The sequence below is a fragment of the Pleuronectes platessa genome, chromosome 8 (assembly GCF_947347685.1).
Source record: "Pleuronectes platessa chromosome 8, fPlePla1.1, whole genome shotgun sequence".
Taxonomy (NCBI): Eukaryota; Metazoa; Chordata; class Actinopteri; order Pleuronectiformes; family Pleuronectidae; genus Pleuronectes; species Pleuronectes platessa.
Genome location: NC_070633.1, coordinates 14,863,394 through 14,887,772, shown reverse-complemented (window position 1 = coordinate 14,887,772; position 24,379 = coordinate 14,863,394). Strand labels below are relative to the sequence as shown.

The following is a 24,379-nucleotide window of genomic DNA, read 5'->3' as shown; positions in this document are numbered from 1 at the left end:
TGCAGCGCGCCTTTGGACTTTTACTTTCTCGGCGAGGTTCCTGACACTGGGGGGGTTGTGCCTCGGTGGTGTGCTGACGCTGCTGCGTGCAGATCTCGCTGGCTGCAGCCTTTCAGGGACACCTCTTGCGGACCGCCGGAGCCCACAGTGCAGTAAGTAGCCCGTCTGTACGCTTTTTAATCCAAATGAATCCACCGAGGCGTCGATGCTTTCATGGAATAACGGACGAGGCTGCACCTGTGCGCCAGACGAAGGGAAGCGGGGATCGGATGCCTTTATGCCGCTTGCTTGGATGTGTGGATGTGGCAGCAGGCTGATACTAGTTGAATCTGGGGCGCACACAGCTGGCCACATATCGGTTCGGGATTAATTAGCCTTGTCGATATGATCGATCATTTATTAATTGTATTATTATTATTGGTGGATTAAATGTATTATTCGTTTTAATCGGTTGATCCATGGGCAGGGACATCTCCTGTCCCAGTCCAGATTCGACTGGTATACGTCGGGTTGGAATAATTGGCCGCATCCAGTCACTGAGCATGTTTACTCTGCGACCACACACACACACACACACAGTAGGTTTCTCCCACTATAGCATATGAATGAATGCAGGTTAATATCCCTCTGATCGGACTCATGGATTCATGTGTTGCCCTGGCTGATGATGTGTTGTTGCTGATCTCAGGTTAATGTGTAGCCACGCAGGCCACCTTAGTGATTGGCTGAGAGTGAGGGCAGAAGCAGCAGAGCTCAAAGGCCATTTGGATGAAAGTTCACTGATACCCTTCGTCCTTAGTCATTGAGCGTTATTGTTAATATACATGTGATTATATGGCCTCGGTCACTGTTCTGCAGCCTTGTGCACTGATTCATTGGCTAACCTCGGAGTCTGTGGGGGGGTGGGGGTTGTTTTGTTGCCGTCTCGTGAGAACCCCATGAAGTTTAATTCAATTTAAAGAGACATCACAGACACACACACACATACAGCACACACCAGACTTTTCTGGGTTGCTGTCAATCCAGCAGCCATCTTTGGTGCAATTTCAGGTGGAGTTTCATCATGCAGCTGCAGACACTTGCACAGAGGCTCTCTATTTCTCTGACTCCCCTTGCTCTCCCCACTGGATGCACGAAACAAATGGTTAAAAACCAGATCAGACTGGGTTACAGTGACCCCACACACACGCACACTGGGAGAGCGAGGAGCATGGTGCAGGCACATCCACACAGCTCATGTTCAGTACAGTGCAGTGTTAAGAGCCATTGCAGACCAGTCATTTCAGGTTGCTGATTGTAGATTCATAAAAACATAAAGTTTGAATTCAATTTCTCACCAGCGGAGGAGATAATAAACCCCAAATGTTGCATAACCCGATGTTTGAACTCACAGCGTCTCCTTCACAACATACAAGCAAATAGGGGCTTTGTCACTTTCCGTGTGCTGCTGCCTTTCAGCCCCAGATTGGGGGGGGGGGGGGGGGGGGGGGGGGGTGTATGCCCATAATGGGGCTTTGCAATGAATTGCTTCCAAACCTTTGTGTCAGGTCAGCCGTCACCATAGCAACATTATGCTGAACTAGAAACATGAAATCCAGAAAGCTGTGTTTCTGTTTTCACCAGTCGTCCTCCACCGACTTGTGCACTCCTGTGGTGAAGCTGTACTCAACCTGACACAATGCACTTGACATGAAATGCTGTGTCCCCTGATGTTCTGTTGTTGATTTATCAAAATGGAGAAAGTGTGTTTTTATTCCACGTGCTTGTCTGAGATTCTGCTTCCCATGTCACTGGAAAATCATCCGACCATAAAGCCTCATCCATACATACTATAACCCCGTTCACTGACAGTAACCTGATTATCATCATTATTATTCTCTCCCCAGATAAATATGGCAGCAGAGCTTTCCACCTCCATCAACATCAAGGAGCCCCGGTGGGACCAGAGCACATTTGTGGGTCGGGCTAAACATTTCTTCACTGTCACAGACCCCAGGAACATCCTCCTCTCCAATGAACAACTAGAACACTCGCACAAAATCATCACTGACTACAGGTAAACCCCAGAGTCTCCATTCACCTCTATCCTGTGAGTCACTGCTGTTATTAGACCAACGATGCTCCTCTACCGTCTCTCAGGCAAGGTGTAGTGTCTCCGGGGCTGACCGAGGATGAGCTGTGGAGAGCCAAGTACGTTTTCGACTCGGCCTTTCACCCCGACACCGGGGAGAAGATGATCCTGATTGGCCGCATGTCAGCACAGGTTCCCATGAACATGACGATCACTGGATGCATGATGACATTTTACAAGTGAGAACTTGTTTTTTGGTTGTATATAATCAGACTGTAAACTCTATACATTATACACATTACTATCAATATTCCTACTACTAATACATCTATAACTATCACATAAGACATTTTGATATACATCTTAAATAATTAAATTCAATCTATTAATTCTTTGGCTGACATTAGTCCTACAACTTGAAAAATGATTATTTATGCTTTTGTTTGCATCACTGTAAGGGATATCTTATAAGGAAATATTAGTTCAAACCCAGAAATCCATATTTTTACTTATTTAAATGTTTTCCAATAAAGTCTATTTCATACTTACTTATGGAAAACTCAGATGCAACATGTTTTTTCTGCTTCACCTTCACACTGACCTGGATTACGACTGCACTGTTTGTTTTTCTCACAGGACCACTCCAGCTGTGGTGCTCTGGCAGTGGATCAATCAGTCTTTTAACGCAATAGTCAATTATACGAACAGGAGCGGCGATGCTCCCATCTCAGTCAGGTAGGAGGCAGACACTCCTGCACTGACACACCGGCTCATATTAACCCTTCAGTTCAACGGTTTCTGTGTGGACAGTTTTTTTTTTCCTGTGACGTGACCGGTGACTCTTCTGTTTGCAGTCAGCTTGGCACAGCTTATGTGTCTGCCACCACAGGGGCAGTTGCCACCGCTCTAGGACTAAATGCACTAACAAAGGTATCGGTTCATCTAACCCCATTCCACGTCTCATTTTAATATATTGACCTCAGCTGCACGCTAATGCACAAGCAGTCTCTATGTCATAGAAAAGCCACATTATGTTCAGGGTCATGCTTTGTAACCAGGAAGCTGTCACGGCCGCCTTTAGTCACTTTGTGCTGTACATCTGGCAGAAAGGCCTTTACGTGAAACATGTGGAATTGAACCTCCAGTAACCGTAGACTTGTTCTGGTCTGAAAGGTGAAATTGGAGGAAACGGCATAACCAGGATTTTCATCTCTACCCTACTGTTTTCACTCCTCCTCTCTCCAGCATATCTCACCTCTGTTTGGACGGTTTGTTCCATTCGCTGCTGTAGCCGCTGCTAACTGTATCAACATCCCGCTGATGAGACAAAGGTAAAGGAGGACGCGCACTCCGCTAAGCACAGCAGTGTTGTTTTTGCAGGGGTAATGAAAGGTGCATTAGATCCCTCTGATTTTTGTTCACTTGTCTCCTCGTCCTCAGGGAACTCAAGCACGGCATTCCCATAACAGACGAGAACGACAACCGGCTAGGAGAGTCCACGAAAGCTGCACAGCAGGCCATCTCTCAGGTTGTGGTCTCTAGGATCCTCATGGCTTCTCCAGGAATGGGTATGAACACCTCATAGGCACGGGAGCTTTGTTAACGCAGCTCTGGCAGCTTAGTGCATTATGTACTCAAAACCAAAAACCTTCAACCTTACAAATTGACTTTGAATTGAATATGCAGTAATAATCTGTGTCTTTTCAGCCATTCCTCCATTTTTAATGAACCACTTGGAGAAGAAGGCCTTTCTGAAGGTGGGTGTTTATCTGATTAGCTGCTTCCCTTTAAAACACATCGCACTGAGGACTGTGTTTTCTGCACCCTCTCCTCAAATTCATGAACTACAGTTCCACTCAGTAGAGCACATATCTCAGCCAAAGGCCCAACATTCCCCTTTAATTACAACAAGCCACGTGAAGTTTCTACACTACAGCTACACGTTGGTGGTAGTTACAGGTTTCTAACCCTATTCATTACCATACCGCAGTGGAAACAAGCCTCCACTCCTATGAAAACACATTCAAATCTACTAGATCCAGTTCTTTATTTGGATCTGCAAGAAATTGCATACACTTATGGATACCACACCCCCTAAATATGTCTGAATTCACAGATAAATTCTCTGCAAAATCAGTGAACATGTCCTTTGTCCGGATGCGCACCAAAATGTAGTGGCTTCATCGTTTTTTTGTGTAATCTTCCTCTCAGACAAACCAACCTTTTCAAAGCATAACCTGCTTGGTGGACATTATAATTTAAACTATAACAAAAGTTTAGGTTTAATATAGGGAACCTGATGTCCCACACTGTCTCTGCCACTCGTCTCCTCTTAGTAATCACACGTCAGAGGAGTAAAAAGCACCGGGGACGGGAGGCCACTCTGGTTTGGGAATTCACAGCTGCTTTTGTGCCTCACATTTGTTTCTTTCTGCCTGGTCCTTTCAGAAGTTCCCATGGATGAGTGCACCCATTCAAGTCGGCCTGGTGGGATTCTGGTGAGTCGACAGAGATGGTCCACCCGATGAACCGCTGTGTCAAATTCCTTTTGAAATTTCAACCTAATTTTTCTTCCCAACGATGATATGAAAAACCGGTGGAGAATCCCGAGATTTCTATCACCGAACATTTTTGTCAGGTGTCTCTAGAGGAACGTTTTATTTTTGAACGTCAGATGATATCAGCTCTCTCAGCCTGTCTCACTGAGTTCAGACGTCTAATCTGTGGATCAGTGATTAAATTGTGTTAACAGCCGACGGGTGGAGCTCTTCAATTGACTTTCAGCGATTTAAACGAACAAGCCACAGATCCCGTTCTACGTTTTCTGAAGAATCTTAGATTTATCCCTGCACGTATCACTGTGTGCAGTCCAGATGTGGTCTGATTGTGGTGTGAACAAACAGATCCTAGTACTGGCATCAGTGATCTGATCACCAGAGACGCATGTTAATCTCATGTCTGAACACGGCCACTCTTTGTCTCTCCAGCTCCTCTTCGACTCCAGTGACCCCGAGTTCAGAAAATTAAAATCACATGGAACATTCTTTCAGTTCTGCTTCACTGAGCTGACAGCCATGAGAGCAGCACTTCCTGCAGAGTGTGTCCAGTTGCATAGTTGGACTAATGCAACACAGCAGTTCTTTTACTGATTATGATTTGATTCATATACAGATTTAGATTAATGAAGTAAATCAAACTTTGTAATTGGGTTCCATCTACCAATCATTGTCATAGCTGTATGGAGGAATCTGCTGGTTGTGTGGAGCCTCTTTTCTTCTGGTGAAGAAACCCACTAACATCTGGCTTTTATCCACAATGTGAATGGATACAGTCGACGTTCACTCCGGGGTCGAATGACTGCAGTAAACGGGTTTCAAGCGGCTCCAGCTCTGATCAGCAGTGATATAAATGCAGTAATCTGTGAAATGAGAAAGTACTTCGGTGTTCGTGAAGTTTTTTCATTGGACACCTCCTAATTCTGGTGTTAAATCAGGATTGGTTAGACAAATAGTTTATCTTGTCTGACCAACACAAATTATTCAGTTATTTTACAGTGGTGTAAAACAGGGAGAAGCAGTAACTCCTCACTTCCTTTTCAAATAGTTCCTGACTAACCTTTGATTGTTCAATCATCGAAGATTTAACTGTAACCTCACTATTGAACTGACCCCCACTCTTGCTCACTGGTTGTGTTTTAACCAGGTTTTTGGAAACAATGTCTCATAGATTGACTTCTGTTTTCCAGCCTGGTGTTTGCCACTCCACTCTGCTGTGCGTTGTTCCCCCAGAAGAGGTGAGTAACACTTACAGTCAGACACTTGCACGGAGATAACGGGAACCAGGGACGTGACCTCCCTCTAGATTAATGTTTGCAGCGTTTGCAGGATTCTTTTCCTGCCTGTTGCACAACCCACCCCCAGTGATCATGTGTCTGACCCAGTAACTCCTGCCTTTCTCCCGTTCCATGATCCAGCTCCATGTCGGTCAGCCGCCTGGAGCCCGAGCTGCAGGAGAAGATCCGGGCCAGCCACCCGGGCGTGGAGAGGGTCTACTTCAACAAAGGTCTATGAGTGTGCGGCCCACTCAACCAAACACTGCCATAGCACAGCTGCAGGCTCGTCCTCGCCTCTCTGCCAGCCCTCCTCATTCAGTGTGCCAAAGTTCAGTTTGTGTCTCCTCATTTCAACCACTCAGATGGATACTTCTGAGGACTCCCTCTCTCGGTCAGTCACTTTGTAACGATCTCCTGTCAGTGTGATTTTTATTGTAAACGCTAGAGAAGATCTTCTCCGACTGGGGCCAGAAGAAAAAGTGTAATGTGTTTCAAGACAGATTTATATGATAGTTTTAAGTGGACTTTTTATTTCAGTGCATTCTTTTTTTTTAAGTCGGTAACTTGTTGATCGTATGTTGCCACCAAATCACTTTCATACTCCGACCGGGACATCTCAGTCGTCTGCAGTTCATGCATTTGCCAAATGAGTTCTTTGATTTTTAAAACGAAACTTTGTCAACGATGACAGCCTCTGGGTCATGACAGAGTCATTTCAAAGAAGGAAATTCACTGTAACTCACTTTAAATCACTTAATTTTGCCAAATGAGTGACGCTCAACATCTAACCATGAATCTAAATAAACTATTCTCCAGGGAACCAACCAATAAAATGTGACGCTATGATGGTGGCAACCATGTAGGGACTAACACGGTGCTATTCAATGTCTTAATAATCAGTGTTAATCGTACTACCTATTCTGCTTGTTAAACTCGCATGAACAAACCACTCCGCACACGAGCATGATGGGATATAACCATGGATTCTCTAAAAACAACACGTGTCTGTGTGTATGCAGTCACTCTGAGGCTCCGTTCAGGAGAGCAATAAAACATGCTCTCGTTTCCATAATCCACGCTTTCCAGTATTTAATCAGGAATTTCTGATCACAGACGGTTTAGGATCCCACTAAGAGGGGACATGTCGTTCATGCTTTACTCAGACTTGTAAGGTCTCTCTCTGCTGAAGCTTAATGCAGCATCCTGAGAGGTTTCACCGCACAATATGGCCCATTTTAGATTGATGTGACAATTTGTTTTAAGTTGTTGTTGTTGTCGTGCATTTATATGTACATTTGGCATTCTATGTTAGATATGGATTACAGTATTGGGAACTATTGGGGATAGTTTATTCACATTGTAGTATTTTTGAAGAGGAGAATGGTACAGAGAAGGATCCACATGAATTTTCATTTGTGTGATATTTAAATTGACCCGTTTAAATCCTGTGAAACATGAGGCCGAATCGCTCTGGTCTTATTCTGGCGAGTGTGAGGAGCGTGGAATCTCTCGGCTAAAACCTTCCTCGACGACCCCCTGCTTTGTGTTTCATGATGTTTTGCTCCGAGTGTCAAATCCAGCATGTACACCTCAGTTATTACACACAGTTACATCACTACCGCCGGCCTGGTGAGCTGATGCAGCAGTTGAAGCGAGAGGTTATAACTTTTGTTCCGTTCCTTGGCTGCAGTAGTCAGTATTCACATGATATTGTCAGTCAGGTAAACAGTGTTGTTTCAGCCAGAGCACCAGATTGCAATCATCCCCAAAGCTGGAGGCCGTTCTGTACCGCATTAGCAGCTCCTGTATCCCACCACGCAAAGTTAAACTGTAGGCCTGTTTCATGTCAGAGACCAGTTTTATTACTAGACCTTTTAAAAATCAGGGATGAGGCGGAAAAAAGATGGACTGAAGCCACAAAACGTAAATCTTTAACTTTAAATGATTTTTAGCTGTGACTCTATAGGACCCAGTGTAGGTGAAATCATTTGGTCCATTCAATGCAAATGTTTTCCGTGTCAAATTTGAAATCATCCACTGCTTGTGAACATTGATTTGATTCGATTGCATCTTTTGCTCATTACAGTGTGTGATTTCCGTAAGGTGTTAAATGTTTAATATACTGTAAATCTACTTATATATAAATATATATATATTATATATTGCTGTAAAAGTAACTTTCAGATGGTCAGTGTTTCCACAGAGATACGTTGGAGTTGTTCCCTGTAGCTGGTTTGTTATTCTAGTGTTCAAGGTAACATAGGGAGCATTTTTTCAATTTGCAGCTGTTTTATGGTGCGTTTAGTCGAGCAAAGCACAATATTCTAACACATTTAAAATGCTGCACAAGTTACTGAACCTGTTCAGTTTCCTGACTGCGATGCTTTTCAATGATCCCCGGAGTAAGAGAAGAAGAATAACACTAAATTTACCCTTTGGTTTGTGTGATTTCTGAGTGTCCCTTAACCTCTGTGTCTGATGAAAACAAATTTCCCCTTAATGTGTTAATAATATTAACTTAACATGTTCACAAGCGTCAATCTACCAAATCATGTCACTACAGCCAAAGTGATACAAATAGACTCATGAGAAAGTCAATTCAAATCAATCTTGCTTTTTTAGAAAAGATGACAGAAAATTGTACTTGATTGTTTAGCAGTACACTGGGGTGATGTAATGTTTAGACTAACTGGATGAAATAAAGTTGATGAAATCTTGTCCCTGGTGTTTTTTAAATGACGGGCACATGGCTCAGCAACACCACCTTCTGGCTTAAAGTGAATACAACAGGGTGATGTTACAAAAGCGTTTTATTCCAAGGCACATACTGTTCAGAAGAACAATGAAAGATGGGAAGCATGGACTCACTTCATTTACCTGCACACACACAAATGAATGGACCCTTTCCACCAAGCAATGCACAAACACTACAGATCGGCACTGTGACGCTCAGAAGCTGTGATCACAATGCATCTTGGGAAAACGGCAGGCCAGTCTGATGGCTCTTTTTGGACACAAAAAGTCACAGAATAGCTGCACGAAAGTGATTCAATACAGCACAAAGTGAAGCAAAAACATCTCTGAGATCACTTTAAATCTCCTTAAACAATTTCAAGATGTGATTTAAAATTACAACTGTACAATTGGATTTCATGTAAATTTTGTATCTCAGTAACTCATTTGATGGAAGTGTTGGGACACAGCTGTGTTTAGTCTGAACCTGCTGGGTTTCCTGGTTCTCACGGTTCAAGGACCAACAGCATGAATAATAATCATCATACGTAAAAAGCAGAAATGAAGAAGTGCTGAGTGCGACGGCAGAAAGAACACACACACATTTACAGTTCAGCCTTTTCATTACACAAACCTTATGTTTGCAGCAGGCAAGTTGAGTAACCCAAGAACCAACAACACTTCATACATGTAATAATTTCTGTTCGACAATGAGTAATGTTCACATTCACTAACACACTTGTTGTATAATTAACTAAAGATGCAGAGGGATGACACAACCACAGAGCAGAGTCTATAGTCGGCTTCACAATTCCCAGTCAGATGTTCCTCTCTGCTTTGACCTCATCTCGGTTCCCACTCTGTGCACATTGTGTCCAAGGTTACATCTGTACTACCGTGTTATCTTTGGAATGTGTTGGACTTTGCCGATGTGGCATTTCAATTGGCACTTGGGTCAAACTCACATTCTGTTTCACTTCACAGATGTTTTGCACAAACTCATGTTTGCAGCAGGTAACAAGTTTTAAGATTGAGGTTTTATGTCTGGATGCTGCTCAGTAATTAAATATTTTGGGAGACTGAAAATTAAAATTGGCATTTTGATTCAACAACTTCATTGTTCGACAGGGTATACGAAAAAAGATAAATAAAGGTAACATAAATACTCTGGAATAGAATAATGCAAGTGTTATTATACTTTTCCACATTAGGAAAATTCTTTAAAGTATAACTCTGTAGTGTTGACTCTCACAAGCAGCACCACTGTTATAATGTCTTTGGATAGATATTAAAGATTGTACTTGCAGGTGACCACAACTGCAGAGCTGATCATCACTCTGTTTCCTGGATGTGGAAACCTGCTACAAGGCTTAAAAGACGCTTCATGCCCCTGTACACTCACAGTGACCGATGTGTCAATGTGTTGGTGCCTGAGGGCAGTTACCTCAACAGAAGATAGTCTGCTGCTGAAGGAGGAGAAACTACCCCAGCATGCTCTGAAGTGCATGTGATCCACTGGGTGAGCTAAAAGAAAACAAGGGGCATATAAGCAAGTCAACAGTGCTGCCCTGAGGCACCTACAGCAGATGGATGGGCCACTATTCAACAGAAACCCTGTCAGCGAGGCCCAGTGTTGAATTAATGCAGTTACTATCTGCTCCAGCTCACAAAAGTCATTGCAAGACCACGTGAGTCTTACGTATTCAGCAGAAGTCCTCGCACTGCGCCTCCCCCACCAACAGAGAGTGTTTGTCGGGCTCACTGAGAGCCAAACTGTTAAGCGAGTGCCTGTCGGACCGCAGGGAGTTGATCGAGGCCCGGCTGTAGGTGACGATGCGGTCCAGCAGGCTGAGTTTGGGGGAGGGACGACGAACGTCACCCATTCCGATGTGGATGCTGACATCAGACAGGCTGCCCTGCCGCCTGCTGCTGTTTCCCAGTCGAGCCTCCAACATCTCTGCAGTGGGTTTAGTGTAACTGGAAAATAACACAGAGGAAGACAAATTTGGAAGGTGATTTGGAAAATGGCTGCTTTCAGACCCGCACTGAACTCTGTATGGGAGAACACAAATATAGTCAGAGCCTCAGGCGGTTCTCCTGCCAGCCTCTTGGTGAAAACTCTGGAGAATGTGCGAATTAGCTAATGTCAGAACAGAGTAAGAGATACTTCTAGTAGACATTAATGGACAATGATGTCAAGAGAGCTTTTGGTGATGACGGCAGAGTCAATGTGCCGTAAACCAAGTTCATTTGTGAAAGGCAATCTCCGGAGAAAATCTGGAACCAAGTCTACAGAAATCCTCCAGAGTTTGTGCTTTAGTTGATTATTCTCAAGGGAAGAAAAACTGAATTATTAATTTATCTCCTCGTTACCATTTGAGTAGAAGAGAGGACACAACCACAGAGACAGACGACAGAGCCATCGCAGCAGAGCCCATCCATGGCTGTAACACCAGACCAATGGGAAGGAATATGCCTGTCAACAGATAAAGTTCATATTACTGCTGTAGTCAAAATGATCATAGTCAGTGTTATGATTGACTTCAAATATATCTGGTGATTGTTTGAGGTCACCTACCAGCAGCAAGAGGAATGCCAACCAGGTTGTAGATCAGAGCAAATATAAAGTTGATCCTGATCCTCCTGACAGTCTTCTTAGAGAGGTCAATGCTCCCCACCACATCCAGGAGGTCGTTCTGTGGACAAGACCAGAAACAAGAGGTTACATGAAAACTAGTTATATCAGATAATAAGTGCTACACACAACACATCTGAGATGATTAGGTTTCAGTTTTACATATTTAAGAATCATTTGTATTATTGTTATGGTTTCAGTAATGACATAATACTGTGTTGATTACTGTACATTTACTGTGATACTGTGGATTCACACTGTGTCTGTGCTGCCAGACTGAAATGTCACATTTGCCAGTTATGAAACAGGTGATGTTTAATTCAGAGATTTTAATCAATGACAATTTTTTTTTAATAATATAAAAAAAGGAAATCTTAAAGACCTTAACTGAGACTTACGGTACTCATCTTGTTTTTGTAAAAAAATTATTTGTTTTCTCTGTGTACTTGAAATGTGTGATAATTGTATTTCTGTATCATTGTTCTATTCTTTCCATTTGATCTCACCCTGATCAACACCACATCTGCTGCTTCTATGGCCACATCTGTCCCAGTTCCTATGGCGATGCCCACGTCAGCCATGGCCAGAGCGGGCGAGTCGTTTACACCGTCACCCACCATGGCGACTATCTTGCCTTCCTGCTGCAGCTGTTCCACCTTGGCCACCTTGTGGGAGGGAAGCACCTCAGCAAACACCTTCTTGATTCCAACCTGGAGGACAAGCACAGACCGACAACACAAGGCAACATGATGGATTAATGAATGCACTAAAATGGTAGGACTATAGGACTAGAGTGTAAAAAAATGTTGATCATTTCTAAATAATCTTCAAACATTACTTTTATATCAACATTGGTGATAGTTTCTTCTCAGCTAAATGTATTTAGCATGTGTATTGAAGTTTGCATAAAGGGAAGATTATCACTTAAAAGCTGTCAGTCTGTCCAGCTTAATCTGTAAAACGGTTATAATATTAAAACATGGCAATCCCGACCGCACATGAAAACTCATATCACGTGACCATGAACCTACACTGGGCATGTGCAGTGAGAAATGAGAAACAGCAATGATGAAAAGTAGAACAGGGGAATTGTTTTTCGATTGAAGAGGAGGAGTGTTCATGACATTTTGCCTTCGCAGCTGGTAGTCAAGTGGTGACTGATAAGAGCAAAACAGGAAGCAAATGCGGTTAATGTGGCTCCTTCAGTGTTTCCAAGCATCTCCATTTTTGCCCGTCTGTAGTAAACAACAAAGCAGTCCCGGATTTTCAAACTAAAATGGGGCCAGCAGCGTTACCACAATTCTCTGTTTTAAAACCGGGGAGTAGTGTGAATGTCAGGCGTACATGGAGCAACAGTGATATAATTTAATACTAAAAGGTAGTGGCGTCTCTTCGTACCTGAGCAGCAATAGCCCGTGCCGTCTTGCTATTGTCTCCGGTCATCAGCACAACTTCCAGCCCCATGTCGGTGAGCGTGCGTACGGCAAGTTCAGCCTCAGGTTTCACTGTGTCAGCAATGGCTATCATCGCACACAGCAGGTCTACACACAAATACAAATGTTTAACAATAAACTATATTGTCAACACATATTTTAGAGGATAATATAAATCTAACCAGTAAGAAATGAAAGAAAAAAAAAAAGAAATAAAGAACATATATGAGCCTTGCACTACTTTACCATCTACAGCTACTAGAACAGCAGTGCGTCCTCTGCGCTCATGCTCCACCATTGCCTCATCTATATCAGGGCTGATCTGCAAGCAGTTCCTCCTCATCCACTCTCTGTTGCCAATCAGCACAACATAAGTGGCTGTCTGGACGAAGCCTGAACACACAAGTTAGACAACAGCAAGGAAACATTAAGGTGAATGAGCAAAGGTTCCTTTATTGCGTTAATTCATGATAGAAAGAATAAGATCATAAGATTTAAGTACTTCTGCTGAATACACGACCATAACAAAAGGATTCCATTTCCCCACTTACTCAGAGGCTGTGGGTCCATGATGAGTGGATGGGAGCTGGTGGTGGTCCGGGTGTCACTGATTTGAATGAGGACGTTGTTCCGCTGGTTGTTGTCCTCGCTGTCGCTGTCCGCCTGTTTCAGCAGGGTCTCCGTGTTGCTGACCTGACAGCTGATGCCACAGCCCGGCACCGCCTGGAAGTTTGTGCATGTGCCAAGAGACTCCGTGCCAAGCTCCTGCACACAGAAATGGATGTTTTATATAACTTGTTACAAATCTAGAATATGTAGAGAATCGTTGAGTGTGGGGGTTAAATTCAAGGTAGAGACCAACCTGTTTGCAGTACTTGGTGATAGCTGAACCCAGAGGGTGTTCACTGTTGTTCTCACTAGTACCCACGATGGCCAGCAGGCGGGAACGAGGCATCTTGTTCCCCTCCACAACTATCTTGACTTGGATAACCTTTGGCGCCCCGTATGTGATGGTCCCAGTCTTATCAAACACCACTATCTGTACCTGTACGCAAAAGTGGGTATGAGAGAAGTGAGCCTGAAATACTTTTTAATGGTTTAGGATTCTTATTCACAGCTACAGTACATCTATACTAATATGCTCCGTAAGCTTGTGAATCAGAGCCATTATGTGTTTAAAATTACAGATGGTCTGTTACATGACTGGCTGACTATAGACAGTATCAGGGGTGTCAGGGTGTCATCATTAACACACCTTATGTGCCATCTCAAGGGGCTCTCCTCCCTTTATCAGAATGCCATTTTGGGCTCCAACTCCGGTGCCCACCATGACGGCTGTCGGGGTTGCCAAGCCAAGGGAACAGGGACAGGCAATGCATAACACTGTTATGGAGGCCTGGAAGGCAAAGCGAATCACTGCCTCGGACCTGGATATGCTCTTGTCATAACCCTGGAGGGAGGAAATGGGGCAACATCATCAGATACATTAACAACACAGCCATATGTAGTCATGTTTTTGTTTTTTATCAGTACAAAAGGAATAAAGCAGAAGAGATGTCATTTCCTGACGCTGCACTGAGGAGATGGTCAGATCAGTCAGACTGAAAAGATGACTCACGGGAAAGTACTTCTCCACAAGCGCGAAATCTAAAAACCCAATGATGATCCAGGCGACCAGCGTCAGCACGGATACGACAACAATGAAGGGTACGAAGTAGCCACTGATCTTATCTGCATACTGCTGGATTGGAGCCTGGAAAATACAATTTGAGAAATTACACACCTTCCCAATCAATGTTACGCGACACGGGGGAAGATATGGTGCAGAAATCGCATACTTCACCTTCGAAGTCTGAGCCTCCTCCACCAGTTTGACAATCTGAGACAGCGTTGTGTCCATGCCGACATGTGTAGCACTGACGAGCAGAGAGCCGTTCTGGTTAATGGAGCCTGCAATCACAATGCTCCCTGGCTTCTTCGTCACTGGCATGGCTTCACCTGGAGACACGGAGAAACAGCTGCTAAGAAACACATCAGTACAAGGCAGCTGCAGGAAACAGGAGCTGGTGATCCAGAGAAAATACTGGAGCTTCAGTGTCCAACTTGTTTGATGGTGGTAGCAATTTAAAAGTTGATACATTTAGCCAATTGTAGATATGGTCTGTGTAGATATTGCATAACCAGGTTTCACCACTGAAGAATATTATGAGGAAATTATAGAACTATCTATTTTGAATTGAACTATTCAAGAGGCTGGTGTTGAAATGTACAGATTCTGGTCTCATCCTGTTTTAGTAGCTTCTTTCAAATGGTAAAATAACTAAAAGACACACATCTCAGGAAGGAATGTGTGAAGAAATGGTTTGCTTACACTGGTTGACCTCTGAATGGTTAGATTTGAGCATATTATTTACACCACACACATATCGTGCCGTTAAGAGATACTTGATCTCTTAGTCAATTGGACGAACCTGTGATTAAAGACTCGTCAGCCATTGAGTGTCCTTCAATGACCCTGCCATCCACTGGAAACTTCCCCCCGGGGACGACTTTCACCACGTCACCCCTCTGCACCAGCTCAACATCCACCTGCTCCTCACTGAACAACATAACAGAGATTAAGTCTGTGTCCCAGATGGAATTGGCCAAAAATATGTCTTCTATTCTTGCTGTGGAAAATCAATCGCAGCTTGTTTATGCAGAATAAGCAGCGTTTATTATGAACCTTGTAATGATATTTAAACAGCAAACATTTGCATTTGTTGTTATCTAAAACCGACTTAAGATATGAAAGGTTGTAATAAAGGTGAGTGAAGAGAACAGGTACCTGAGAATGGACAAGTCACTGCTGAGAGTTACCACTGTGGCCTCAGTAGCTTGTAGAGACATGAGCTTGGACAAAGCCTCAGACGTCTTGCTCTGGATGAAAGAAGTAACACACAAAACAATTTCTGACTATTAATTTAAAGACGATGATAATTCCAACATTTTTAAAAGGACATTTGGATGTCATTAATAATAACAATAATGTTAATTATAATGAGCTAAACCTTAGCTATCTGTTCTAGCCAGCGTCCCAGCGAGATGAAGACGAAGAGCATCGGTGGCGTGTCGAAGAAGGTGATGGGGTTGACTTTGGCCTTCTCCACCATGGCCACTAGTAGGATGACCAGCGAGTAGGTGAACGCTATGGAGGTAGCCAGAACTATCAGCACATCCATGTTGGCAGATCGGTGTTTGACTGCTTTGTAAGCTTGAATGTAGAAATAGCGACCTCCGATAAACTGTGGAGAGTAAAAACAGAGGCTTTATTAGAAGTATTTCATTCAGACTTGCTCACCTCTCCTGAAGACTCTTTATTCTGTTTTCGCGTCATGTTCACAAAGCGAACACAAGACACCAAAAAGTGACCAGTTGGTCACGCATTCCATTTCACTGCATTACAAAATAAAGTATTCTTTTACAACTCAACCAAATATTCTGCCTCGTGTCCCAAGCTTGGTAAAACAATTTCTCTTCAGAAGAAATAAGCCAGAAGAAATAAACTTAGTAGAAGAAATTTTACTAAAACGTTCTTCTTTCTTCACTCACTCATTCTAAATTCCACCTAATGCTGTTTGTCCTTCTTTGCAGTGGAATCAAACCTTTCAGTCTCAAAGGCTTAAGGTAGCGGTCCTAAACAGCACATAGAGTTGTTTTTTGATTAAATTATGCTAAAGTATTTTTGTTTATACCATACATCAACATACCATTTTTTTCTGGACAATGTGTTCTGGAAAATAAATTCATATAATTGAAGATTGTATCATTTGATTTGAATAATATCATTCAGATAAAATGAAAATTTCATCTACCACAGAGAAGGCCATTCAAAATGTCCCAGCATGTCTTAGAAATCAAAAACCTATATTGAAGAGGTCACTTGAACCCATTAAACTTAGGCATCAAACTTAATGCCCTCTTAGAATCAATATAAATGAACAAATGTTTGAATTTTCCTTAATTCTTTTAATTATTAAGAATTTAAGGATTTTATGAATCCAGTTAACGAATCTAAATGCACACCTATAAAGCCTGTGATTAGAAAATGAGGAAAACAATTATAGAGGAGATGAGTGGTTCAAAGAAAACAACCAAACACTGTCAAAACAAGACCGAAATACTTCATATAAAAATTAGACAACCTAAGGACTTCACTGGAAATGTCGATCATTCAATTAGCTTTCTTCAGTTTGCATTTATCAAATTATTCTTTTTATCTCTCAGGAAAACAAATTGCATTTGGAAAAAAATTATGATTCTCCACATTAGTATTCAGTTGGCTCTTTTAAACTACTTATTGCTTATACAAACATCATCAAATACATTGTTGCTGTCAGGGCTTCGCTCAAACTTAAAACGTGTTTTAAGTTTAAGAATTCCTTAGATGTACCTGCACAGGGACACAGAAGAGGAAGGAGAGGAGGTTCATGATGGAAAGGCCTGGGAGCAGCTGTCTCTCCAGGAACATGGTGGCGTGGTAATGGTTGCGGTCCTCCACCGTGGCATTGTGCTGATGTGAAACATTCATCTGGTGGTCCATGATCATCATGTACATCATCATGCCCATCACAGGCACACAGAAAAACAAGCTCACCAGAAAAGATTTCCTCCATCTGAAAGAGTGAAAATATTTCTGTGTTTGAGATTAAATATGGTTTGTATTTTAGTTTTAAATCGTAATTTCTGTCAGAAAAATCTAAATTTACATAAAGTTCTAAACACTATATAAGGAATTAGGGCACAAATATACAAAAAAATAGTGCATATATAATCAATTCTGAAGGAACCTTATACAGTGTCGACGTCACTGCATCAGTTACTTACTGTCGTATCTCTCTGCTGTGGTCCAGGTGACTGGCAGTACGATCCCTCTTTACCAAAGATGCTTCAAACCCGAGATTCTACGAATAAAATTCAACACAATGGTCAAACAAACCCTTTTATGATTTAGCATTTCTAAATCAAATGATATTATATGAAGTTTCCCAGGTGAGGGAGGAGTAATACCTCTATCTGCTTGATGATGTCTCGTGGCCCTATAATTTCTGAGTCGTACTTAACGTGTGCTTTGTTGGTTGCCAAGGCAACCGAGGCATATATAATCCCCTTTTCTTTCATAAGGCTGGATTCAATTTTGTGAACACAAGAGGCACACGTCATTCCTCTGACCTGAAAGAAGATGAAGAGAAGCACAAGCAGAGAAAGGGACAAAAATATATTAAAGAGGGTTGGAAGTGAGGATGAAATGTTTAATTTCATCCACCAATGAGGACGTTGCATGTATTCAACAGTCTTCTCAAATATGATTGAAATATATAACGTTTCTATTTTAGGTTAAAATGTTACTGTGTTCAATGCAACTTTTTAATACAACATTCACTTTGTGTAAATAGTACTTTACGTTAACTCACCACCAATTCTAGGTTTCCGTCTGAACCTTCATAATTCTCCATCACAGAGGCAGTGAAGCCCAGCTCTTTCACACACTCGGCTATCTTCACAGGATCGATGACCTCAGGGTTGTAACGCACCTCTGCTTTACTGGCCATGAGTGCCACCAGAACAGAGTGGATACCTGTACAACATTAAAGATTTTCTCTTTAGCGCTTAATCAAAGCAATGAGATGGATGAACAGTATTGGAATAAGTCAGTATTTTACGCCTTTACAGACCAGGTTCATTCTTAAGGTTTCTTTCGATGTTTGCCACACAGGAAGCACAGGTCATCCCTCCAATCTGAATGAAGCATTTTGACTGCTCGTCTCTGTTGCGTTCTTGTTTGTGTAAGTCACTGTCCATCTCAATATCTTTCACATGTGCTTGACTTGAAGACTTTGAGACACGGGGCTCTGGTGAAGGCAGCAGCGAATTGGTGGCTGTGGAGAACAAATTATAGTTATAAAGGGAAGCCAAATTTGCAGTTAGCAATGGAGTCTCATTTCAAGTACCCTCACTGGCAGATTCAAATTAACAGAAGCTGCTTGTAGGAGGAGATGCTTGGGGGGCATCAAAGTAAAGCTCTATATACAAACAATATTATATTTAAAACACACAAATAAAATGCTTAATCCACTTGTAAAAAAAATGGTCTAACTCAACAATCACACCATCTCTCCTCTCACCAGGTAGGAAGGCGTCAAAGCCCATGTCCTCTACGGCCTCTTTTAGCTCCTTTGGTGTGGTCAAAAGGGGATCATACTCAAAGATTCCCTGGTGATCAGCTAGAGAGACCTGTGCTGACACCACGCCTTTCCTTTGAGAGATCATGCCTTCAATGGACTGGACACAAGAGTTGCACGTCATGCCCTCAATGTGAATATTAACTACAGACGCCAGAGGCTGGGTAAAACAAGGCTTTGCAGCAGCAGCTTTGGCCTGGATTGCTCCTGCATTCCGAGGCGATGATAAGGCAGGTGTGGGCGATATAGATACAGGACTGAGTGGATCAGTTGAGTCCCAGGGTTGGGTTTTGAAGTGTCCTGGAGGCAGCGCTTCAATCGCCTGCTGCAGCTGAGGCACTGTGACCTTTAGAGGATCATGGCAGATGGAAGCCTTCTCCTTCTCCAGAGAGACCTCCACAGAGGAGACACCAGGCAGCATGGAGATATTGTCCTGGATATTGACCACACAGGAATGGCAGTGCATGCCCTTAACTCTGAGCATGACAAGTGTTATGTCTATGAAGACTTCTGTCTCCTCTGAAGTCTCTGATGGTGAAGACACAGCTGGTTTTTGAGAATCAACCAAACGTTCGATTTCACTGGGGGACAGCTGCAGAGGGCGAGGCTTGGACTTGACAAAAGCCTTGAAGCCGGCCACGGCAATCTGGTCGATGATGGTTTGGACGGTGATGAGGTAAGTCAGGTAGACGACTGTCGCTTCCTGAGAGTCTAATACAACTGTGGAAAATAAAGACATGAGAAAAATGTTATACAAACACGGCACAAAGAATAGATTTTTTTTTCTTCACAAGAGCAGGAAGTGACTAGACATGAAAAGATGATGCTGATGTTTATATTCCATGCAGCACAAAAATATTACTTTAAACCCACTAGTAGAAGTTTAACATTCAGGTTGAGGATAATTTTCAATTTGAAACGAAAGTGGCACTTAGTAGAGTGCGTACCTCTGCCAAGGCCCACACTCCCCTTATGAAACCACATTTAAACTCACTATATACACATTTCTATTTGGATCTGCACCAAATTGCACAAACTCATAGATATCATTCCACTTAGTATGTCAGATTTCTCCGTCAAGAATCATGAAAAATGTATTGTGGATTCAATACAATTTTCGAAAGACATTCTATCTCGCAATGTTTAAGACCCACTGAGCAATCTGCTAGCAATGAACATACAGTGACACGATAATAGGACACCTGTAACCTGAAAGACGAGCTTTCCACATAGTGCAGCATAATGTGTTACAAAATCACTTCTAGCTCGACAGTGAGGTAACATAACCTCAAGCTTGTTAACAGGTCTAGTACGTCACCTTTGATCTTGTTAATCCCTTTCAGTTTTCCGATCTTCCCTTCAATAGTGCTGGTGCAGGAGTGGCACGTCATTCCTTCAATCCGTAACTTCAGGAGTGCCACATCGCCAGACCTACTCTGAGATGGGGACACATTCTGGCCTTTTTGCAAAGGACTGCTGGGTGTGGGGATCTCCGTAGCTGATAGGCTGGCCACCAACTCATTCAGCTGCAGGGGTGAAGTCAAGGAGGGAACATGGGTGACAGTGAGACCCATGGGAACCTGGCTCTCTCTGACATCCAGGACTCCCTGGATCTGGGATAGCGTCTCTAAAGCCTCCTCTTGAGCTGCAGGTGCCAGGCCTGAGGTGGAGACGAGCTGGGTCTCTGTAGAGACCGGTGTGGCCGTGACGGACTCCGATAGACTTGATTCAAAGCCCATGTCCTCGATAGCCTCTGTCAGAGACTCTGGACTCTGTTGGATGGGGTCAAATGTGACAGTGGCATTTCTTTGCTCTAAAGACACCTGCAAAATAAAAGTCACATTAGGGGTTTCACAAGTCCACTACTATTTAGTTGTATTTTTGAGAGGCTAATAATGATATCAAACATCAAGATACTGGGGGGGGACTTTCCTTCAACATATTACTAAAACCATTTGTAGAATTACTAACCCTAACCCTAATTAAACAATAGCTAGCTAATTAGCAAGCCAGTCATACATTAAGTGTTTGATGCAGGTTTGTGGCCTTTGCCAAAGGGTTGAATTCATGATGTTATTACTCAGAGTAATAAACATTCAGACTAATACTTTGATTCAGAATGTTTATTTCAATAACTTACTGTTGAGTCATTAATGTTATTGATTGCACAGCGTACAGTACACAGAACATGCTTGCCTTATGTGACTGTACACACCCTTGAAATTATTTCTATTTTGTGAACATGCATGCAGGCTAACTTTATAAAGAGAGTAAAATGGGTCCATGGCCTTGTTAAGCTTAGAGCATGTTCTGTCAACAGAACGACCCTTAGCTCTCTTTCTTTTCCTTCTAGGAAGCAAACATGTGACACACTACAGGGATCACCAGACTGAGCTTTGAGTTACAAATCATAGAGTGGGGCTAATAAGTGATTGGGCCTTCCTCTTGGCTTAACCATCTTTCTGACAATGGGAGATGAAGGAAAGCTGGTGAACAGACAATAACTGTTCTACCAAGAAAAATCTATTCACTCCTCCCACATCTATTGTCTTTATAGATTACCAGAAAACGAACCAGACATTGAATGCTGTTAAGGCACAAATGACATTTCCTGTGGGAGCAGACGACTGCATTTCGACCTGCTGTCACAGTCCTTGAAAGGGCAGAGCTAAATCTGGAGCACATTATTATGTTATATTCTCATTTAACCACAGCCAGAGGGGTAAACAAACAGAAAACAAAACAACAGGCCTCAACTATTGTAATTTAGCTCTTATGTCTGTCTAATGGCTCAAGATATTGATTGTAAATCAGACCAGCTGGTCCTGAGGGAAAAAGACTGTGGTATTAATCAAACTGTATTACCCTGAAAAGGGCAGGAGCTTTATTTAATGTAATGATCTGTATATATCTGCCCTGTCCACAGGGTTAAATACAGACCTCATCATTACAACAATATGATTTCGGTTCCTGTTTTTAACTGGAAGTGGCATTCAAGAAATTCTGCGTCAGGAGATTTTAAGAGCCGCACCACAATGTGGAAAAACAGTAAAATGCTACTAGATACAAGACATCTTCCTTTATCTTTGCAAACAATGCATTTACCTTTATATGCATCACTCCTGGGAGAGACCCAATCCGCTGCTCTATGGACTGGACACAGGAGCCACATGTCATACCCTCCACCCCGAGGGTAACTGAACACAGACTGACTGTCTGAGTCATGGTTGTTTTTGTCTAAAAGGACGAAAGGAAGCAAAGTTTATTGTTGTTTATTGTCGTTCTGGAAAGCATCACAGGGTGAATAAAGTAAACTCTACTCTTTCCAAACAAACAAACATTTCATGTGAGGATACTGGGGAAAAACAACAGGTATGTAAATTTGTGTAAAATGTTTTACTATACAAATAAAAGCCATCTTGTTCAAATCAAAGTCTTACTACTTATTCTTAAAAAAACAAGATTTCTATATATTTTAAAAGCCTGATTTGATTCGTTTGCCATTTCTAGGAAATATAGGCTAAGCATTGGCAAAGAAACAAATTATAATCCTGTTAAGAACGAATCTTTGGAGCAATGCCAAAGCTGCTATAGCACTATTCCTGCCTCCAGCCCAAACAAAACAAAGCTTCTTTGTACCTGAAGAATAAGCAAATGTAAAATGACTAGGGTGGGTCATTAAATTCATGTTTCTTTCCCTAAATTTAAACTGAACTGAACTGGTTATCAAACCAGTAACGTTTAAAGGTTCAGATCAATCTGTAGGTGTATGACATGATTTCACTTACATCAAACTAAAACTACCTGCATTTCAGTGACGCGCTGACAGATAAGAGACATATTCAGGGACATTTAAACGCAGATATCATGACTTCCTTTAAAGAATCATGACAGGGAGCAGGAACAAGTGTCACTTTAGCCACTGGGTCTCCATTACCAGAAACATTAAATATCGGTCTCAAAGACACACTCACTGTCACCACTGAAAACAGACCCAAGACCCGCTAAACCTGCTCTTTAAACCTGAGGCAGTCAAAGACAATAGGACGTTCTCAAACGTTTAGAGACTCGTGTTGCTCTATCTCTTGAATTTCATTTAGGCAGGGTTAGGGCAGCTAACAGGGAGCTAGCTTGACCCAGCTAAATAGTATGTGTTAAACTTCAAGCCAAGTTGCCTGCCTGTTGCTAAACTCACCAAACTGAGAACCTAGAACCTTTCATTAGGAGCTAGCTGTGGTGTCCACCAGAAACTCACATCGCTAGTAAAATGTGGCGCCTGTTACAACACTCAAGGATTTGAAGTCAGGGTGAAAGAAAAGTGGCAGCTCTTACCTTACTCCGGAGGAAGTTAGCTCCAGGCTCTGGACATCGGCTGTCAGGCGGTGAGGCTCAAATGAAGCTAGCTAACAAGCTAGCATCTTCACACTGCGTTACAAACAGCTACGTGGACACGGGCCGGCATTGTGCTACATGAGGGTAACAACGGCGCCGGCTGTAAGAAGACTTCTCCTCCGCTGTTTCCTCGAGATTCAGCTCCGAGGGCTGTTTTTGTTTCTGCTCCTCACGCCGACGCCGACGTGACCTACGGCAGCAGCTCAGAGAGGCGGAGCCGCGCTGGGAGCCACAGGCCCGAAGTGCTGCCCTGCGTGTGGTCTGTCAGGCTGTGGTCCCGTTACATGGCGCCTGAACACACAGGAGTAGCTAATTTACACTCTGTACATTTCCGATGCTTGTACAAATCTGAAGGACAGACTTCAGCATGCTACTATCATGTCGTGCATGTGTAAAAAGGTAAATAGGTACATCTCATTGTGTAAAAACAAATTAATTATTTAATCTCACTGCTCCCATGTTTCCTTTTGTTCTTCAACTCCCACATGTTTACAGACATCTTTAAACGTTATTGTTATATCATATGATTACATATTTTTGTGGGCAAAGAGTACAACAATTACTTCGAAAAATCTCTTAATCTATAAAGTAAAAATGTTTGATATTCAGTATGTAGGTAGTCAGAGAGGTCCTGCACACAGGCATATCAGTCTCTCTCTGAATTTAATGAGCAAAGTGTTTTTATAGAACTTTGAAATATCCAGAAATGAACTGATTTGATTGTACACATGTTGGACTTTACTTTGAAAAATCTCTTAATCTATAAAGTAAATATGTTTGAAATTCAGTAAATTGATAATTTTGAATGGTCCTGAACACAGACATATCAGTCTCTCTCTGGAATTATTGATCAAAGTGTTTTTACAGTACTTTGAAATATCCAGAAATTAGCTACTTGAAGCTAAAAATGTTGGACTTTTATTTAGTAAAATCTCTAAATTGATAGTCAAAATGCTATTCATAAAATTGACACGTGAGATGATATATACTTCTTGTGAATATAATCCAATCCATTTCCTTTTCAATTATGCATTTTGTAGATGCTCCATGTCAACAGTTTAT

The 24,379-nt window shown here is 42.4% G+C and overlaps 2 protein-coding genes across 2 annotated transcripts; one reads left to right on the top strand and one right to left on the bottom strand.

The window, feature by feature from the left end:
- The first annotated feature begins 8 nt into the window (after positions 1 to 8).
- sfxn1 (sideroflexin 1) lies at positions 9 to 6,278 on the top strand. Its single transcript, XM_053428650.1, has 11 exons — positions 9 to 152; positions 1,887 to 2,056; positions 2,140 to 2,310; positions 2,708 to 2,806; positions 2,926 to 3,001; positions 3,317 to 3,402; positions 3,512 to 3,639; positions 3,779 to 3,828; positions 4,520 to 4,569; positions 5,817 to 5,864; positions 6,045 to 6,278. Exons 2-11 carry the CDS (start codon positions 1,893 to 1,895, stop codon positions 6,139 to 6,141), a joined length of 969 nt encoding a protein of 322 aa, XP_053284625.1. The 5' UTR covers positions 9 to 152; positions 1,887 to 1,892; the 3' UTR covers positions 6,142 to 6,278.
- A 2,417-nt stretch (positions 6,279 to 8,695) lies between these two features.
- On the bottom strand, positions 8,696 to 23,525 carry atp7a (ATPase copper transporting alpha). Its single transcript, XM_053428646.1, has 23 exons — positions 23,258 to 23,525; positions 22,031 to 22,162; positions 20,244 to 20,748; positions 18,869 to 19,645; positions 18,419 to 18,622; positions 18,158 to 18,321; positions 17,754 to 17,915; positions 17,571 to 17,647; positions 17,137 to 17,359; positions 15,755 to 15,988; positions 15,532 to 15,623; positions 15,176 to 15,303; positions 14,548 to 14,702; positions 14,323 to 14,457; positions 13,960 to 14,154; positions 13,567 to 13,749; positions 13,256 to 13,469; positions 12,951 to 13,097; positions 12,670 to 12,812; positions 11,778 to 11,981; positions 11,215 to 11,332; positions 11,010 to 11,112; positions 8,696 to 10,613 (listed from the first exon to the last, which is right to left on the bottom strand). The coding sequence occupies exons 2-23, from the start codon at positions 22,148 to 22,150 to the stop codon at positions 10,340 to 10,342; spliced, it is 4,557 nt and encodes a 1,518-aa protein (XP_053284621.1). The 5' UTR covers positions 22,151 to 22,162; positions 23,258 to 23,525; the 3' UTR covers positions 8,696 to 10,339.
- Positions 23,526 to 24,379: the final 854 nt, after the last annotated feature.

Bases quoted from the DNA above. Each gene is read 5' to 3' on its own strand.
- sfxn1 (XM_053428650.1), top strand. From the start codon at position 1,893: ATGGCAGCAGAGCTTTCCACCTCCATCAACATCAAGGAGCCCCGGTGG. The intron at 2,057-2,139 runs GTAAACCCCAGA...ACCGTCTCTCAG, and splicing joins AAAATCATCACTGACTACAG to GCAAGGTGTAGTGTCTCCGG. The intron at 3,002-3,316 runs GTATCGGTTCAT...TCCTCTCTCCAG, and splicing joins GACTAAATGCACTAACAAAG to CATATCTCACCTCTGTTTGG.
- atp7a (XM_053428646.1), bottom strand. From the start codon at position 22,150: ATGACTCAGACAGTCAGTCTGTGTTCAGTTACCCTCGGGGTGGAGGGT. The intron at 17,648-17,753 runs GTATTACTCCTC...TTTTATTCGTAG, and splicing joins ACATCATCAAGCAGATAGAG to AATCTCGGGTTTGAAGCATC. The intron at 13,098-13,255 runs GTAAGTGGGGAA...TTGTGTGTTCAG, and splicing joins CATGGACCCACAGCCTCTGA to GCTTCGTCCAGACAGCCACT.